Source organism: Diachasmimorpha longicaudata, chromosome 10 (assembly GCF_034640455.1).
Source record: "Diachasmimorpha longicaudata isolate KC_UGA_2023 chromosome 10, iyDiaLong2, whole genome shotgun sequence".
NCBI lineage: Eukaryota > Metazoa > Arthropoda > Insecta > Hymenoptera > Braconidae > Diachasmimorpha > Diachasmimorpha longicaudata.
Genome location: NC_087234.1, coordinates 5,605,314 through 5,621,750, shown reverse-complemented (window position 1 = coordinate 5,621,750; position 16,437 = coordinate 5,605,314). Strand labels below are relative to the sequence as shown.

Here is a 16,437-nt window from a genome sequence, read left to right as displayed (position 1 = left end):
CTCCATCAACGCCATTTACAATGATCAAAGATTTCTTTATTCATAAGAGCGAGTTTCATATCAGGTCTTACTCTGCGGGTAGAGCATCGCTGAATAGTTTTATAAAATCATCCAGACTACACAGTTCATCGCAACCGGGTAACTTCAGGGGTACTCGTTTATCTGAGCTTCCTGGGTAGTAATGGATCTGCAATAATTGAATAACATTTTTATTACACAGTATTATGTCCGATCAGTCGATCGGAGAATCAGCCCGTGCACTCAACAGGGCACAATTCACCAAATAGCGGTCAGTGGATTCGTCAGGATCTGACGAACTAATCGAGGGTTTAACACTTACCTTGACGAAGTGTGCTTCGTTCTTCGCCCACAACTCGACGAAGATTGCACTGCAATAATCAGGCACAGGATCTGCGGGAGTTCCGAGAGTTGCCAACAGACCAGCAATATTCGTGTCATGACCACTCAGTAACACAATCTTGCGCTCTGGAGGTCCCTCACTTGGAACTGCATCCAACATACTCTTCGTGAAGTACTTCAGAATCGCTCCTGAGGTGAATTCGTGCAAATTTAATATCAATCTTACAACATCTGGGAAATTATGCGAAGTGTTAATTACCTCCATTCAGAGCTTTCAATATGTTATTGTAACTTTGAATTCGATAATGCAGACAAGCGGCATCGAAAAGCATCCCCTTGGGAAAGATTCCAGTTGTCCATGCAGGAAGAGGGAGGCCGAAGGACTGCAGCCCTGATAAGCCCTGATAAACGCTGCCGCATTGCTTCATAGTCGTTATCTTGCTGCCAGTCCATTTGGAGAGATCCTCCAGGAAGCCACGGAATTTCCCCACTTCTTCCTGTACTTCAGGAAGACTCTCGACTTCGTGTACCGCTGATATGAATCTATGAAAAAAAATATTCAGACATTGGAACAGGCGATGACGGGAGAATTTTCCACTCACTTTGGACTGACGACGGGGAGCAGGAGACTGTCTTTGTTCCATGGCACGTAATTGATCTCAATATTATTTAAATTCAATTCTGGACTCCACTTTGCTTCGGGTGGAGGAGGGTACATACCAATTATTACCGCCTGGAGGGATGCCTTGGTTCTGTCCAAATCACTACTGCGTGCGGTTAAAATATTTGGATTGTACGTGTCCCCCAAGAATTCGCTATATCTTCCCCGGATATATTTGCCAAGGTCATACGCACGTTGTTTTCCTTTCTTGAAGAGAATGAGATATTTGTTAAAAGACAGGGTATTTCCAGTCAGGCATTGATTCGTCCCAAACTTTAGGGCATTACAAATGTATTAATGATTGATACATGAAGTAAGTACATTACATTGGTCAATTGCCCATATCGATACGGATAGAAATCCGCTTCTGCATATGGACTCGTTGGAAATGATTCGTAAGAATCGCTCTCGGGAATTCGATCTCCATGGCGAAAAATCTGTAATAGGAATATTTAGCCGATTGTTATAATACACGATAAGTTTATCAGCGATGTTGATGAGCAATTAATGACACTTGCCACGTTCACGAGCTTAAGATTTAATTGAGCCATTGGGTTGAGGGGAATTTTTCTTCTGGATGGTTCTCCAATTTTTGGCGATTTGTCGTGAGGCTCGTTTGGGCCCCCACTTAGCTGCTCCGTGTAGTAATTTTTTATTAAAAATGTTTCTCCTACGTTTAGAACGATTTTGGAGAGATATTAACCAGTAACTGTTTTCACTATTTCAAACTATTAATGATAATGGCACGAGAAATAGAAGAGTACCTACCTAGGAAGCGTCAGAGTAACGCTGTTCTTCGACTCACCGCCAGATATCTCTCTCGTTCGACCAAAGACGCCAGTCGGTTTATTACCATTTGGTCTTGACAATCACAACTGTGATTTCCCTTTTTTCCCACAATTTGGCAAAAATTAGAATTACCAAGTATTGCGATATATCATGTGAAATGAATTGGCAGTGAACTTTTTTTCTGGAAAAAACTTGAATTCCCAAGACACAGGGTCACTGATAAATGACATTTGTCTTTATCAACAGCTGTTCTTGAGTAGGATATCACGATGACCTTATCATTGGACAAAAAGCAACTAGCGTGTGTACGTGTACAGAGGTTATGGCTGTCCTCAATACACCAGAATAATGAGCATGATCAGTATGTTCGAACATGGCGGAGGGAATGGATGTGACATTTTTTGATCTGAGATTAGTTCACGATCATTTTGATCGCGCCCTTATCGAAGACGATGATGTCAACATGCGAGCTTATCTCGATGCCTACAATGAACTATACAAGTGAGTCCCCAACCATTTTAAATTAACATAAATATTGTGCCAGAGGCTAATTATGCCGTCACATTTTCAAATGAATCACGTGATGAATAACAGACAAGTGCAAAAATCGTTACCTGGGCAGAGAGCAATTGTTGCAAATCAATTGTCTTTGTTTCAGGTTCTTTCAACTCATGGGAAGTGTCTTCAGCTTTGTCTCCGCCGATCTGAAGCAGAAAATTGATGTTTTAAATGAATTGTTGAACAAAGAGGAGGAGAAATATCAAACAGTGAAGTCAATGATCGAGCATGAGAAGGAAAATAAATTATTAGATAAGGGAGATTATTCCAATGGCGCTAGAACGCTGTTGAGACTTCATCGGGGACTTGGTATGTTTACAACAATGGATCGTCTTGAGGCGATAAAAACAACTCCTGAATTTCAGATTTTATTAGAGAATTTTTGAGACAATTGGGGAATCTTTCTGATGCTGATAAGACATCAAGCTGTTGTCAGGATGCTTATAACAAAACCCTAGCTAAACATCATCCATGGGTCATAAGAAAAACTGCTGTTGTTGCTATGTATACCATGCCCACCAGAGAAACACTGCTCAAGAAGGTAAAAATCAGTACAATACTGCGAAATATTAACTGGTATGTGTGTGGAATGTAAGATAAGATAACTAAAGGCATTAGTACGAAATCCATTTCTACAGCAATCGTTGTATAGTCTTGAAATTTTCAAGGTTACGAACCATTCCTAATTTTTGCGGAAAAATATTTTGTAATATAATTATGGGAAAATTAGGTGCTCGGTATCACAGATTTTTTTTCAATAATAGTAATGATATTCCGTGATTGGCGTTATGCGCATTGAATTGAATTTGAATACCTTAATAAATTATAATATTACAATTTTTTTCTATAAAATGTATTGAGGTAAGTGTGCCATGGTTTTTGATAAAAATCAAGAAAACATCGGTCTCAAGAACTCATTACCCATGTAATTCGTTATCGAGTACATTCTGATTTAATGACACCTATATTTTCACAAAATTTTTGTATAGAATGAAATCATTAAACTGAGATAAAAATAAAAAAACTATTATTTAAAAAACAACTGTCCAGATACCGAGTTTCCGAAATGAAGCACTAATAGCCATCTGTGCTGACAATCGAAAATAATTCTATTTCACAGGTATGTGGAGACAATGTTCAACGTAATATTGATGTTCTGCCAAAAATGTTGGAAGTGACTGCCGACATATTCAACCGTACACACAGCCTCTACGATTTCCACGAGCTTCATGAGCTACCTTGAAGCCAATGTGATTAGTCAAATACTTTTTAAATTCATATCAATGCAAAAACCTGGCAGTTCGGTACTTATAATCGTTGGCAGTGGTCGGCGAGGATGACAATCCAACAATTTTCAGCTTCATGAGCCATGGGAAAGTTCAACCAGTCCATTTTGTCTCACCCCTGGCAGCTTTACCAAGCTTTTGCATTTATTTTTAGAAGAATTTAAATAACATTCCAGATATTGGAAAATTCTTATAACAATCAATGAATTTTAAGTAATGATACGTGCTCCATACTCTTTTCCATGTAGTATTCAATCGCAAAATATTTCCTGCACTTTTATGCAAGTTTTTTAATGATTATTGGATAAGACAAGCTGTTGCTTCGACAAATAAAAATTATCAGGATATAATGGGTGTTTTTTATTTTGTGTGGAAAAAATAACAGAACAAGCGAATTTATTTACTCTTACAAAATATTTATTTTTATTTTCTAATAAAAAACAGTCAGCGGATTTTGATTTTTCAATATGTCTAGGCGATGTTTCTAAAATGTGCAACTTCTGCTGTTCGAAAGTGAAATGCTGGACGAAAAATTAAGTACAATTGAAATTATTGGAATGAATGCTGTTCATCGGAAATACTGTTTGAAAATATTTACAAAATGTTTATCAACTTGTCATTGCTGGGCTGACTGTTGTTCCATTAATGACGGCTTGACTGTAGAAATCCTCATTCATTAGTATTCCTGAAAAATGACTAATTGTATATTTGTGATGAAAAGAATTACGAACTAAATTTTTACTGGCAATTCGTAATTTTGCAACATTCGTACTGCAATATTCTTGAATCAATTTTGATATATCAATAATATCAGTCAGAATTTGAAAAGCAATCGATGAATTACCAGCGATGGCCGCAGTCAGGAAACAAACAGCGGAGCCAGCGATGAACGCCCTTATGGCGACAGCGGCAATTTGTTCTCGTTTATCCGGCGCCATTGATCCCAATCCCCCCATCATTATTCCAATTGATCCGGGATTGGAAAATCCACATATCGCGAATGTGGCGATTCCCTCCACCCGCGGGCTGAGTTTACCCTGGGCCTTGAATTCACCGAGTTTCTGATAAGCTACGAATTCGTTGACTACTGTCTTTAGGCCTATCAGGGTACCAACATCTTCGCACTGGTCCCAGGGCACCCCCATTATCCAGCTCAATGGCATAAATGCTTTGGATAAGAGGTACTGAAATTTCATAAATTTTCGGGTGAATTTTCGGAATTTTAAGCTCACTTTTCCACATATTGTGATGAGATAAATTAATTCCCCGTCAGAATCGGTCAAAAATCGCCGGAATTTCCCAGTGAAGTTACAAGATTTATTAATAAAATTTATTCCTCTGTAACAGTCTAGTTTACCTCGAATGTTAATGCAGGAAAACCAACAAGACCTCCGATCCATGATAAAATTCCATTGAGGAAAGAAATGAAGGAAACGAATGCCACAATATTCGCAACAATTCCGAGTACGAGAGGAATTCCAGCTAGTGCGCCTTTCGTTGCAGCATCCATCACACTTGTATCCTCCCTAAATAGTCAGCCCCATGACACGAAACAATAACAATTCATTTTCGTTAAAACACTTCAACGCGAATTTCGAAAAAGGAAAAGACTGATAGGCCACTCACGATTTTTGCAGCGGAATATTTTTGAAGGTCGTCTGACTTTTTTCAGTCTCTGGGTAAAATAATTTTGAATAGCAGAGAGCTGCAGGTGCCGACATCACAGACGCTGTTATGAGATGCGATGGTTGTGCTCCAAAGCTGATGTAAGCTGCCAAAACCGTTCCTGCGGAAAATCATAACAAAAACGTGCGATCAAATAGATCAACTTCAGGGATAATGGATTTTTACCTGAGACAGTTGCAAATCCGGAGCACATGACTGCGTGAATTTCAGACGTCGTGAGTTTCGAGATATAGGGCTTTATCAGCAGCGGAGACTCTGTCTAGAGAGTGAAGAAGTCAATGGAATGATTGGAAAAATTCTGAGAATGTATAATAATCTAACGCAAGAAAAAATTACAAAAAAAATTGTACCATTCCGAGAAACGTATTGGCAGCTGAATTCAATGATTCACAAACCGTTGTGCCCATGATTGAGTGCAATGCCCAGCCCAGTTTCATAATGACCCATTGCATAGCGCCCCAATAGTAGAGTATTTGGATCATAAAACTGAAGAAAAATATCACAGGAAGTACCTGATAAAAATTAAAATATGTAATGGCTTGAAAATTTCGTAGAAAATTTGGTGCCTCCTGAAAAATTCTAGAGAAATTTGTTTATTGTCAGAAATGATTTTTTACGCACAGAAAATGCGAAAACTCCATTATTAACGAGTGCAGGTGAGAATACAAAAGACGCTCCGTCCTTGGCATAATCGAGAAACATAGCAACCTTATTTGACAGACATCCGAAGATTTGTCTGCCGATTTCCCATCGAATTGTTAACAATCCGAATAAAAATTGAAGAATTATGCCCCATATGACAGGTCTCCAATTAATCTGCAAACCAAGATAAAGTGACGTTTAAAATAAGTTCATATTGTTTAGCAATAAAATTGCTTGACGTATGAAATAAAATCATAGACAAGTCCATTGACCCTTACCTGAGTCGGATGTTTCGAGAATACGAAGCCAAAGAGAAGAATTATAACAAAACCCAGGCAACTTATGAGGCGATCTCTGGAGTCAATTGTATCATAAATCAAAAAGATCACTAGAGCAATGAAGAGTGCAACATAGAAGCTTGTTTTTAAAGACCGGGACAGACAACTGAAAACAGAATAATTGTCATTCACTCATTTACCAAGCGCAGTATTTTTTAAACACGAAGGACGAGACGTGAGTGAAGATTATGATAGACGTATATTTCAATCAATTTCCACGTCTGTAAATTTATGAGGAAACATTAATAATTGATCTATCCAAGAGTTTTCACCTTCTTTGCCGAATGGACCCAATACAGGAGGTAATCGGGGAAAATACTGTCTCGATACCTTCGCTAAGGTACCTCTTGATAACGTAATAATACAGAAGACTAAAATACACGACTCCGAGCAGGATCAGGAGCATACCATATCCATTGCACCACTCGAGCTCACAGTTAGAGTCTAAAATTGAAATTTATGAAAACACATGTCAATGTTTATTGGCCGTGAAAATCGGATAAAAGCCAGACTCACTGTGATTCGTCCAGTATAAACTGGCGAAAACTGCGTAAACTAGAATGATTGAGTGAAGAATGACGTACTTCAGTACTTTTACAGCTCTACGATTCTCAGAATACCAGGAGTTCAGGAAGTTTCTTCCATTTGCGCAGCAAGAGGTTGAGGTAATTGATTCGTTGTCATATTTCTATTATAAATTGAACAATAATATTCCAGCTCAGAGGATATGATAAAATATGAAATATCATTTTAAAAAATTGTTGAAATATTTTCAAAAATGCGGGAAACGGCCATTTCATTGTGCTAGACAAACAAAATGGCGGCGTTGGTAATTATTATAATCTAAATGGATGGTAACATGTTTTCTGCGCTTTTCAGTCATTTTTACTCTCCCAAAGACCCTCAATAACTGGTGATAACTTCGGGGATTACGCAGATATTGAGAAAATCAATTACGAGAACATGATTTCCAATGGATTTCCCCGTCATGTTCATCTCTTGTTTGAGATAAATATCAAGAGACTGAAGCACTGGAATGAGCGATAATAAAGATAATATTGATAACAAGCGATAATCAGCTTTACCATGTCATCGACACTTCCCACGAATTTTCTCATTCCGTTTGATGAATCTGGATCATTCTCCTGTGATTTAAAATAAATCAATTTATCAGATCTGTTTAATCTTATTCGATTTAGTAGATTTTTTTTGGAATTTAAATACCTTTGAGAGATCCAGGGATATTCGCAAACTGTGTTTGCTTATTTTTCGTTCCACCTGCGACATTAAATAATAGAAAAAAAACCCAATTATTATGCAGTAATATTTCACACATTGATTATTGATTCAGTCTCGCCAATGATTTTATCGATCTGTCATCGGTCTTTCATGAAGAGGAAAATATCTATCGCGTCTTCTTCAACAGCTCAACTATGTGATGCCTCTTGCATTACCACTCCCGCTCATTTTAATTGAATTGTCTTCCGTTTTATAATTTCATGATTGAATTCAATTACCGGTTTTTGCGATTGTTTGACGGAATACATGAGAATTCCTTATCACGAATAAAACAAACGCACGATGACAAGTAAATTAACCCAAATAAAATGCGCAAATCGAAAGTTTTTCCTCAATTAAAACGCGTCCCTGGCACGAAAAACAGCAAAATCCTGGACTAAAATAAATCAATACTTAATTATTCTATTTCTCCAGCGTAAAATTACTTAAAAATTGCGTTACCTCATCGAATACTGAAACACCAGCCATCTTCCTTATTTCCAGACACTTCTGTTATTCTAACATACACAACAAAATTGCGACAGCGAACCGCAACCGATGACGACACGTACAGACCCACAATTTCACGCGATAACAGTAAATTACTTTGTGCGTCTAATCAGATGAGATTAATCAATGGATATGGAAAAAATAGTTGCATTGACAATGAATTTATATCGGGCAGAAGCATTCCCGTATCGGTTATCCACTACAAGTCCTCTCGAATTGTTGAATCAGTCGCGGAGTTTACGTGTACAATGCTGAAAGTATACTGATGAGGATGAGCCGAGCGTTTCTGCGGTGATAGGAGTATCTTAACCCCCTTTGATTATTCTAAGGCTCTGGGAACGATCAGCGGCGGTATTGACAATCCGTTTCAATAGACGGAATTAAGTGATGTCAATTGAGAATTTGAAAATGGACGGAGCCGATTAGAATCAGCGGAATTCTCAGAAGTTGATAATTATTTACGAGCGTTGTCGTAAATGATAAAGAAGTATTTTTAATATTGAATAACTTTGAACTATTGTTATTATTTTTTAAGTATTCGGAAGAAGTGAGTCGATTTATCGCGGGATTATGCGAACAGATTGGACGATACGGCCTGCGCTAATTAATTAAAATTAATAACAGACCCGGAAGTGGGTGAAATTAGTTGAAAGTGATCTGGAGAGGATAAATATTTTTTATTTTGTCTGAGAGGCGCCATGAAAATAAAAAGCACGAGATAGCAGGTTATGCACCGCCATGTTGATGAGACGCTGCCACCTGGGATTTTGAAAATTTTTTAAAAATTAGTTATTCTCTTCGAAACGCGTTTGTATCACATCGTCGAGTTTCCTGAGAGTGAACAATTTTTTAAAGTCGCATTTCAGATTTTTCCGTTCCCTGTGAGGTGAGAATTAATGACAGAAAAAATTTCCCGCGCTTTTACGATAACTTGAGACCCAAAAGACGAGCTGCACAGAAGATGAAAAAGTCGCTTGCATCTAGAGAAATTTGACAATGTCTACTCCATCGAGATGGACAGAGATAAAATGTAGACGAATGATAAATGAGAAGAAACAAGAACACCATTGTATCTCCCGTATTTCTTATCACAGCATTTCTCCCTTTGAGATCCGATGAATCTGTCGGGCACAGGAAGTTATCGTGATCCGTCAACTACTGATTCAGGCAACACTTTCCCCCGGAAGTTTGTATCGAGTTAACACGAATCTCGTCCAAGTTCAATCCGAACTTAGATGGTCCGAGTTAATTGTCATAATTTCGTATTTTTTACTGTTCCGATTGATCAGAAGAGTTTGCGAATTTCGCGAAATAAATTCCCCCCCAAAAAATGGGCAGAATATTTCTGTTGCTTGAACACGAGTCTCCAATCACTCCCAACCGAAACATTCTTAAATATCAATTAAGATAATTGAACTACAAATGGCGCTGATGTCAAGGGTCAAATATCGCGTGAAAATTCGGCGCCTCAAACCGTGTGAAAATAACGTCGTTGTGTCTGACCAATCAGCGAAATTTCCCCTTTAGCACGGGGTATTCGTATTTCCCTCAGCGAGGACTCTACGTCTCTCATTTTTTTTGTCTTATCTATCCCTCGAACTCTCATTTCCGGCTATGAATGAGGGAGAGCAGTACTACCGAGATGGTGGGTTGAATTACACGTGCGACGTAGTAAGACAAGCCATGGCCTAGCGCAAAAATTTGGAACGTGACTGACTCCTAGGTGTCGTATCACCGTCGCGACGACAAATCGCAAATATACAATTGTCTCCCACAATTTTTACTGAATAAACAAAACGAAAAAGCCACAACATCTCTAATGTATTTAGTCCTTGAATTCATAATGAACTATTTAAAATAAAATCTATGAATCACTCGCCCCAAATCGCTCAAAATTCCTTCAAAATTTCACTGCTTTCACTGTCTTCTCTTTATCTCTCGAAAAAAATGCATCAGTTGTTATCAGCGTTGACCCACCAAAAACAGAAAGTCGACGCTCTGAAATTCCAATAAAACAACAATATCTTGAAAAAATGCATCGCAATCCTTGATCTTTCATGGAAACGTCTGGCGCGTGTCTGGCGGCCTCACCGCATGAATGATCAATTTTCCGCATAATTATCGCAAAAAGGAGACATTCTGTTTCTCCCCAAAAATATGAACCAAGTTAAAAATTATTTCCCCAACAATTTGAGGAAAAAAAATCATTTTTTTTCTATTATTTCCGCTGGAGTGCTGCGTCATTATTTTGGTGTCTAGACGCCAGATTGTCTGTCCGTCCGCAGTAGAAAGAGACTGTGACACTATATACCTTACGTCACTTCCCCCTGCCCCCCCTCATCATAATCCCCACCTCTCTCACTCCTTTTGCAAGCCCCCGAGGCATCCACAAATGACCAAAAATAAATAAATAAAAAGCATTAGTCCATTCTCGTCGAAAAACTTTCCTCCTCCGTCCTCTTATTAACTCGCGTATGGACCAAATGTGAATGACAGACATGACGTCAACGACGGCCCGCGAAATTGTACCGAATGTAATTTTAATCGAAAGAACCTTTCGCCTGCAATGACAAGTGCATTTCCGTTTGCTGAAAAAAAAAAGATTCTTTCAACTCATGTCTTCACTCCGCTCCACCGCCACTGATTGCGCGATTCCAAATGATTTTTCATCGAGGGGAGAATGAAAAATAACGTTAAATGTTATGCCACCGGCGTAAACAGAGGAGAATGAAGCTACCACCCGTTAGAATTCGTCTGCCGAAGCAAAACTTGGTACTCGAGCATTTTATTACGTGAATTTTTAATGTCAGCGGTTGAGAAATGTGAGAATACTTTACATGATTTTTGTATTTCATTCAACGAAAGAGTATTAATGAAGAACTCGGAAGAATTTCTTTAATATTCGTATCAGATTGCGTCTGTAATCGTAATTTTCCCCAGAAATATCGGTAAAAATTATGAAATGCTCAGAAAAAAATACAAATCTGCAAAATTCAGCAGTTTTTCCACCAATAAAAATCCAACTTGATGTTTTTTCAAAATTATGTTTCACATTTTCATCAGATTTGATTAATTTTCCACGTCATTTATTCCGAAAATGCAGGGCAACCGACGAAACCACTGAAATCCCATTTTCTAAAAATACAAAATGGAGCAATCTCCCTCCCCTCCCCCCACCTCGTTCTCAATTCATAAATTTTTTCGTCTGAATCTCGCGCGATAAATCACGATGAAGTAATAGACCGAAGTAGGAGGAAGTGCACGAGGCAAATTGGGTCTTCTGGACCTAGTCCGCGTCGGGGTTAAGGGGGCGGTGGGTAGGAGGGAGTAGGGAGGGGGAGAGGGAGAGGGGGCGAGACGGAAAGAGTGTCTAAGCAGACGGGAAAGTACCCTCAGTGTCTAGCACAAGCGGATGAGATAATGACAGAGTCAACTGTAATGCACGTGTGTTTACCATCATCCTTGGTCATCCAACACCAAAATACGTCCTTCTCCCTCTCCTCCCTTCCACCCCCTGTCCCCCCGCCCCTGTTCATTTCGCGGAGGCAGCCCTGCCATGTACCACTCTGCGTTGTAGGTTTTATTTAAACGATACATTATGATTCATAAGATTACATCTGAACACACTCGTCTAGACGATTCTCTCGAGGGGGTAGATGGAGAAGGGACGGATTGGTGGAGGTTATAAGGATGAGGATATGTTCGGCTTTGACATATCGATGCTGAAGTTCTATCAGCCAGCAACGAATAAAAATTCCGTTCCACTTGGGGAGAGAAGTTCGTGGTCAAGATTTCATCGCTGAAGATTCCTCGTGATTTTTCAAAAAAAATTACAATTAAATTTGAGAGAGAGATTTTTGGGAGTTTATTCACTTTCAATTTAAGTTGAAGAATTTTATTTTATTTATAAATCGATGAGGACACGAGGGTCCGGGTACCGAGTTCACATCCACGTGTCCACAATTTTTGAAATTATTCAGTTGTTTGTGGAAGAACTGAGATAATTTCCTGGGAAAACTTGGAAATATCCTGGATAGAACCGGAAATTGGAGTAAATTTTTGAAAAACGGGGACAAGTTCAGTAGACGGCTGTACGAAAATCCTGGGGAGGGAAGTAAAAGTGGAGTATCCGGATGCTGATATAAAGTAAAAATTTTTTGTCTATCCCCTCGTATAATACAACACTGGGTATTAGACGGGTCTCCCGCGGTGTGTACTTCTCCTCGCGTTTCTCTGGTGTCTCTCCAGAATCACCGAGTAGACGGAATTATGCTTTCGTGCTGGCGCACCGGCCGACTCAGTTGAGACTTACGGCTCGCACCGTCAACACACCTCTCTGTTATAAAGTATTCACGAGTACCTTGATAAATCACCAGTACCAGTTGTCCCCCCCGAATAACATTGAAAAATTTCCCCCAAAAACCGAGTGCTAATCACACCTGGTAACGGGGAATCCCCGATTATTTTGTGAATTTCGGCGCCACTTGGCTGACAAAAGATGACCTGAGACGTCTTCGGCGAAGAAGTTAATCGACAAACTGCCGTGAAATAGTACTACCCATTCGAGTGTTTAAAATCGATAAAAATCATGCATTACAATTGTGTAATCCTGTCGCTGTTGCTGATCACCACGTGGATCCGGTGTCACCCGACACCCCCAGGTGATATTCAGCAGCACCTTGTGAAGACAAGCAATCGCCTCCGAAGAAATTCCAACGGGCCCGAAGATCCAGCACTCCCCCTCAGTCCCCGAAGACTGGAAAAAATGCTGGAAAAAGCAATTCTTAAGATAATAACCAGTGATTTAACCAACTCCAACGTGCTGCTCCTGAAGAGTTTGAACTACAGCCTAGAAGAAGTGCTGGCAATTCGTGAACGAGAGTTGAATAAAAAATTACCGCAAGATCCTGAGCCCCTGGCAATGGTAAAACCGGATGGCAAGGAGATCCTAGTGGTGAAAGGAGTCGGTAAAAAATCACCGGAGATGATGGACTACGATGCCTTCAACAGAAAAGCTGTTGAGGATTACGAGAACATCGGTAACAAGATGGAGTATGCAACGCCGTTGGATTACGATGATACGATAACACGGGAGAGGAGAATCGAGGACAATTCTAACGGTGGGTTTCATGCTAATTTTGATCGGGCCATGGAGCCCCACGTGGTGTTCAAAATTCGGTACGATGATGCCGAGATTGATTCGAATTCGTTTGAGAGGGACAACGAGCGTGTGGTGGATTCGAATTTGGAGGGAATGAGGATTTTGGGAAAGACCTCTGGAGAAGCCCCAGGGATTCGGCAGTCTGGCCATCCTTCCAGGACAACGAGACCCTCGGATGATGATCCTACAGCGACCCTCGACGCTGGTGAATCGACTACTGAAGACGCTGGGATCAACGTCAACGGTGACAACGAAGTTGATGGCAGACATTCGGCTGCCAAGAGAATCAGCGAGTACGAGGGCTTGGAGTGGGTCGAGGATGATGTTTATCGGGTAATACCAGAAGCCCTCAATTACGAACTCAATAATTATGAGGAGGAGAATGAGACGATGGAGGCGGAATATCAGTCTGGGAATTCGTCGATCGAGGAGATGACCAATGATTATTTTGGGTATCAGGAGGACAGCAGAACGGATAATGGTACCGAGGGGAATCTTACGGATTATCAGCAATTAGCTGCGGCACATCGAAGGGAGTGAGTAGCTTTTTCAGTATTTATGGGACTCATGGTGAAACTGTTGGTAGTTTTAATTGACGATTGATTGAAGTCGGGAGACTAATCTCTGAAGGTTTCATCTGCTGATGAATTCTTGTCGAGATTATTTAATTTTTAGATCGATGTGGATATTGATTTTTGGGGGGATTGAGTCGTGTATCGATGAAAGGACTGAAATGATGATTTTCTTTTTCTTGGGGATGATAGGAGGAATCAATCGGTCGACAGGTAAGCTTTGCGGGCGTTCGGTAAGGGCTGTCATTGTTTTTCCGAGTGATTTTTGGTTTTCATTGAGTGAACATTTGTTTGGTATAAAAAAAAATTTTATCTCTTGCAACTTTTACTTTTTGTGCACTTTCTGCTTTTCCTACCCTAAGACTCTCAATGCCGATTCGAGGGCTGATCAGTTTTCCATGAATCCCTCTGAATCCAAGGCAGATGTCAAAATTCTTGTCAGAATATGTTTTGTGGAATGCACATGAGCGACACAAATGTTCTACCAAAAATTTCGCCAGCCCCTTGAATTCCCAGATACTCCACGAAAATTCAGCTAGAGGTAAGTCCGTAAGAGTCGTCTCACCGCTTCTAATTTCTAAAACTGCGATAACTTATTTTCTTCCCAACTTCACCTTCAAACTCCAAATTTATTTATCTTTCAAACGCTCGAATCGCTTCCCAAATTATCAACAAACGAATCACTCTTAACAGATCGCTCATTGTTTATATTGCGTCTTCCAAAAACATATTGAAACACATATCGACCTCCTGGCGTGACTGCAAACGTTGAACCTTGAAAAAATATGGTAAAAATATCCAGAGGCGAATCTTACACGCGCACATTATCAATCCCCCCCACTTTTTCAAGATATCGCCAAATTAATACCCGACGTGTTCCAAAATGTCATGTTTTCACAAAAAAAAAAAACTTCCATTAATTTTTTTTACCTCTTCTTCTAAAAAAAAAAATTACCCACCCCCTGCCCCCCAGCGCGGTGAACCGTCATTTCCATCGCCTCCAATTAAATTTCTCTATTATAAAAAAATTGAGGATTTAATAAAAATTCCATATTTTTTTCTCTTCCTCATTTTTTTTAGAAATTGTCACGTGTCAAATCCGATCCCCCCCTTCACCCCCTCTCACCGCAGCAACCCATTAACTCCTTTGCTTGTTTGTTGCCCCTCACACACGACGCCAACCTCTCGCCCGTTGGTACTTGTTTTATTTTATTAAGTCTAGACGCGTAAATGCATTCGTGCGCCCAGCATTGGCGTAGTTAGCGCACTCTCACCCACTTCTCCCTCTCCCCCCACCCCCAGACGGTATTCCAGGTGAGGCGAATTTTAAAAATAAAAAAAAAAAAGCATCCGCTGGTGTCAATTAAACTGAAAACGCCGAAATAATTTTTCGCTCATTTGAATAATGATTTTCAATAATTTTTTTACGTTCGGAAGCTAAAGAAATTAGGGGGCGAAATTTCTCCTGCAATTTCAAGATTTTTTTGGGTGAATTTTAATTTTTTTTTTAGGGAGCAATTTGTTCTCATTTCGAGGGGATGCATTAGGGGATTTTAAAAATAGAATTTTTACCGTTTTTTGAACGGGGGATGGGGGAATGACGGGGCGAGTTAATGACTGGGTGTCTATGCCGGGGGTAATTAGGGGGCACGAGTTATGATTCTCATGAGTGGAGAATTCTTCTGGTTGTTATGTAATGTTGGAGTGAATTTTAATGCCCTGACCTTGTCTAGGCACTTGCATCTCAGTTGCTTTTCACTGGACGAAGGGAGATGCAGGTAATGCCAGAGTAATTGGGGTTGAGGGGGTGAAAAAGTGAACAGGTGTATGCAGAATACGTGCGGGGAGATTATTTTTTTTTTTCGTTGTGAATAAAAATAATGAGAATTACGGCTGTAAAAAATCTTGGACCATTACCTCCTGCGGAATGTTTATTTTTTTGTTTGGTGGGCAGGTATGCAGAACGATTTGTTAGGAGAAATAAATTGAAAAATTTAATGGGAATTTTTTTTTCAGTGTGAGATTGAAGTTGGTGAGGGAATGGAGGTAAAAATGAATATCATTTTTACCAGATGAATTTTTTAAAAAATTTTCACTCCTCAAGAATCGACTGCTATTCAATTTTATCCTCCACTCCGTTCACCTATTCCCCATAATTTCGATGTTATTCCCCCAGAAATACCGTAATCTGGGTCAACGCCTCCGTCGAGACGATTTTCAAACCTCCACAAGATCGAAAGAACGAGAAAAAAAAAATATGTATTTTTTCTGACAAGCCTGGTAAAACATTCCGTGTCCCCCAGAGTGAGACAACGGGTGGGCTCGCACCCAGTCACCCGTCTTCTTCTCCAGACGGGGTCCAGACGGGTCACGTACACATTAAAAACCACATGCATACATGACACATGGATGCCGTGAAGAAATGGCCAGTGGTTACTAGATCGACGAGCGTGCGGAGATGGGGAATCAAATGTCATGATTTCACTGGCAACATTCTTCTTCATCTCCGTACGTGGCCTTTACCATTTTCGAAGTTAATTGATACGATTTGTTGATTACAATGTACATATCTCACACCAACAACTCCCTCAATTTT

General features: G+C 39.8%; 4 protein-coding genes across 9 annotated transcripts in view; 2 read left to right on the top strand and 2 right to left on the bottom strand.

The window, feature by feature from the left end:
• Positions 1 to 14: 14 nt before the first annotated feature.
• LOC135166523 (venom acid phosphatase Acph-1-like) lies at positions 15 to 2,564 on the bottom strand. 2 transcript variants are annotated; one of them, XM_064128828.1, is made up of 8 exons: positions 2,425 to 2,564; positions 1,790 to 1,907; positions 1,540 to 1,691; positions 1,348 to 1,458; positions 963 to 1,228; positions 620 to 903; positions 341 to 549; positions 15 to 187 (listed from the first exon to the last, which is right to left on the bottom strand). In XM_064128828.1, the coding sequence occupies exons 3-8, from the start codon at positions 1,570 to 1,572 to the stop codon at positions 68 to 70; spliced, it is 1,023 nt and encodes a 340-aa protein (XP_063984898.1). In that variant the 5' UTR covers positions 1,573 to 1,691; positions 1,790 to 1,907; positions 2,425 to 2,564; the 3' UTR covers positions 15 to 67. The 2 variants fall into 2 exon arrangements, with proteins under 2 accessions (XP_063984898.1, XP_063984897.1); XM_064128827.1 differs by having other exon boundaries at positions 1,790 to 2,001; positions 2,425 to 2,562.
• LOC135166524 (ceramide-1-phosphate transfer protein) lies at positions 2,154 to 4,004 on the top strand. Its single transcript, XM_064128829.1, has 4 exons — positions 2,154 to 2,311; positions 2,469 to 2,677; positions 2,734 to 2,909; positions 3,489 to 4,004. Exons 1-4 carry the CDS (start codon positions 2,184 to 2,186, stop codon positions 3,609 to 3,611), a joined length of 636 nt encoding a protein of 211 aa, XP_063984899.1. The 5' UTR covers positions 2,154 to 2,183; the 3' UTR covers positions 3,612 to 4,004.
• A 45-nt stretch (positions 4,005 to 4,049) lies between these two features.
• The window catches only part of LOC135166512 (uncharacterized transporter YutK-like), a 23,776-nt gene continuing 11,388 nt past the window's right edge, over positions 4,050 to 16,437 (bottom strand). The window contains exons 2-14 of one of the 3 annotated variants that reach the window (XM_064128792.1): positions 7,545 to 7,598; positions 7,406 to 7,465; positions 6,837 to 7,008; positions 6,593 to 6,764; positions 6,261 to 6,426; positions 5,962 to 6,156; positions 5,691 to 5,852; positions 5,506 to 5,599; positions 5,281 to 5,440; positions 5,012 to 5,180; positions 4,499 to 4,838; positions 4,253 to 4,339; positions 4,050 to 4,175 (exon numbers count right to left, since the gene is read on the bottom strand). In XM_064128792.1, coding sequence (XP_063984862.1) covers positions 4,263 to 4,339; positions 4,499 to 4,838; positions 5,012 to 5,180; positions 5,281 to 5,440; positions 5,506 to 5,599; positions 5,691 to 5,852; positions 5,962 to 6,156; positions 6,261 to 6,426; positions 6,593 to 6,764; positions 6,837 to 7,008; positions 7,406 to 7,465; positions 7,545 to 7,598 — 1,821 coding nt within the window. In that variant the 3' untranslated portion in view covers positions 4,050 to 4,175; positions 4,253 to 4,262. Of the gene's footprint in view, positions 4,340 to 4,498; positions 4,839 to 5,011; positions 5,181 to 5,280; positions 5,441 to 5,505; positions 5,600 to 5,690; positions 5,853 to 5,961; positions 6,157 to 6,260; positions 6,427 to 6,592; positions 6,765 to 6,836; positions 7,009 to 7,405; positions 7,466 to 7,544; positions 7,599 to 8,060; positions 8,710 to 16,437 lie in introns of those variants that run through there. The other 2 variants (XM_064128794.1, XM_064128793.1) reach the window with 2 other exon arrangements.
• Positions 11,646 to 16,437, top strand: part of LOC135166515 (uncharacterized) — a 7,403-nt gene continuing 2,611 nt past the window's right edge. For 2 of the 3 annotated variants that reach the window (XM_064128802.1, XM_064128800.1), the window contains exons 1-2: positions 11,646 to 13,805; positions 14,034 to 14,054. In XM_064128802.1, coding sequence (XP_063984872.1) covers positions 12,697 to 13,805; positions 14,034 to 14,054 — 1,130 coding nt within the window. In that variant the 5' untranslated portion in view covers positions 11,646 to 12,696. The remainder of the gene's footprint in view (positions 13,806 to 14,033; positions 14,055 to 16,437) is intronic. The other variant, XM_064128801.1, reaches the window with a different exon arrangement.

Bases quoted from the DNA above. Each gene is read 5' to 3' on its own strand.
- LOC135166523 (XM_064128828.1), bottom strand. From the start codon at position 1,572: ATGGCTCAATTAAATCTTAAGCTCGTGAACGTG. The intron at 550-619 runs GTAATTAACACT...AATTCACCTCAG, and splicing joins ATTGAAAGCTCTGAATGGAG to GAGCGATTCTGAAGTACTTC. The intron at 188-340 runs GTAAGTGTTAAA...CAATTATTGCAG, and splicing joins ACGAAGCACACTTCGTCAAG to ATCCATTACTACCCAGGAAG.
- LOC135166524 (XM_064128829.1), top strand. From the start codon at position 2,184: ATGGCGGAGGGAATGGATGTGACATTTTTTGATCTGAGATTAGTTCAC. The intron at 2,312-2,468 runs GTGAGTCCCCAA...TCTTTGTTTCAG, and splicing joins GCCTACAATGAACTATACAA to GTTCTTTCAACTCATGGGAA. The intron at 2,910-3,488 runs GTAAAAATCAGT...TCTATTTCACAG, and splicing joins GAGAAACACTGCTCAAGAAG to GTATGTGGAGACAATGTTCA.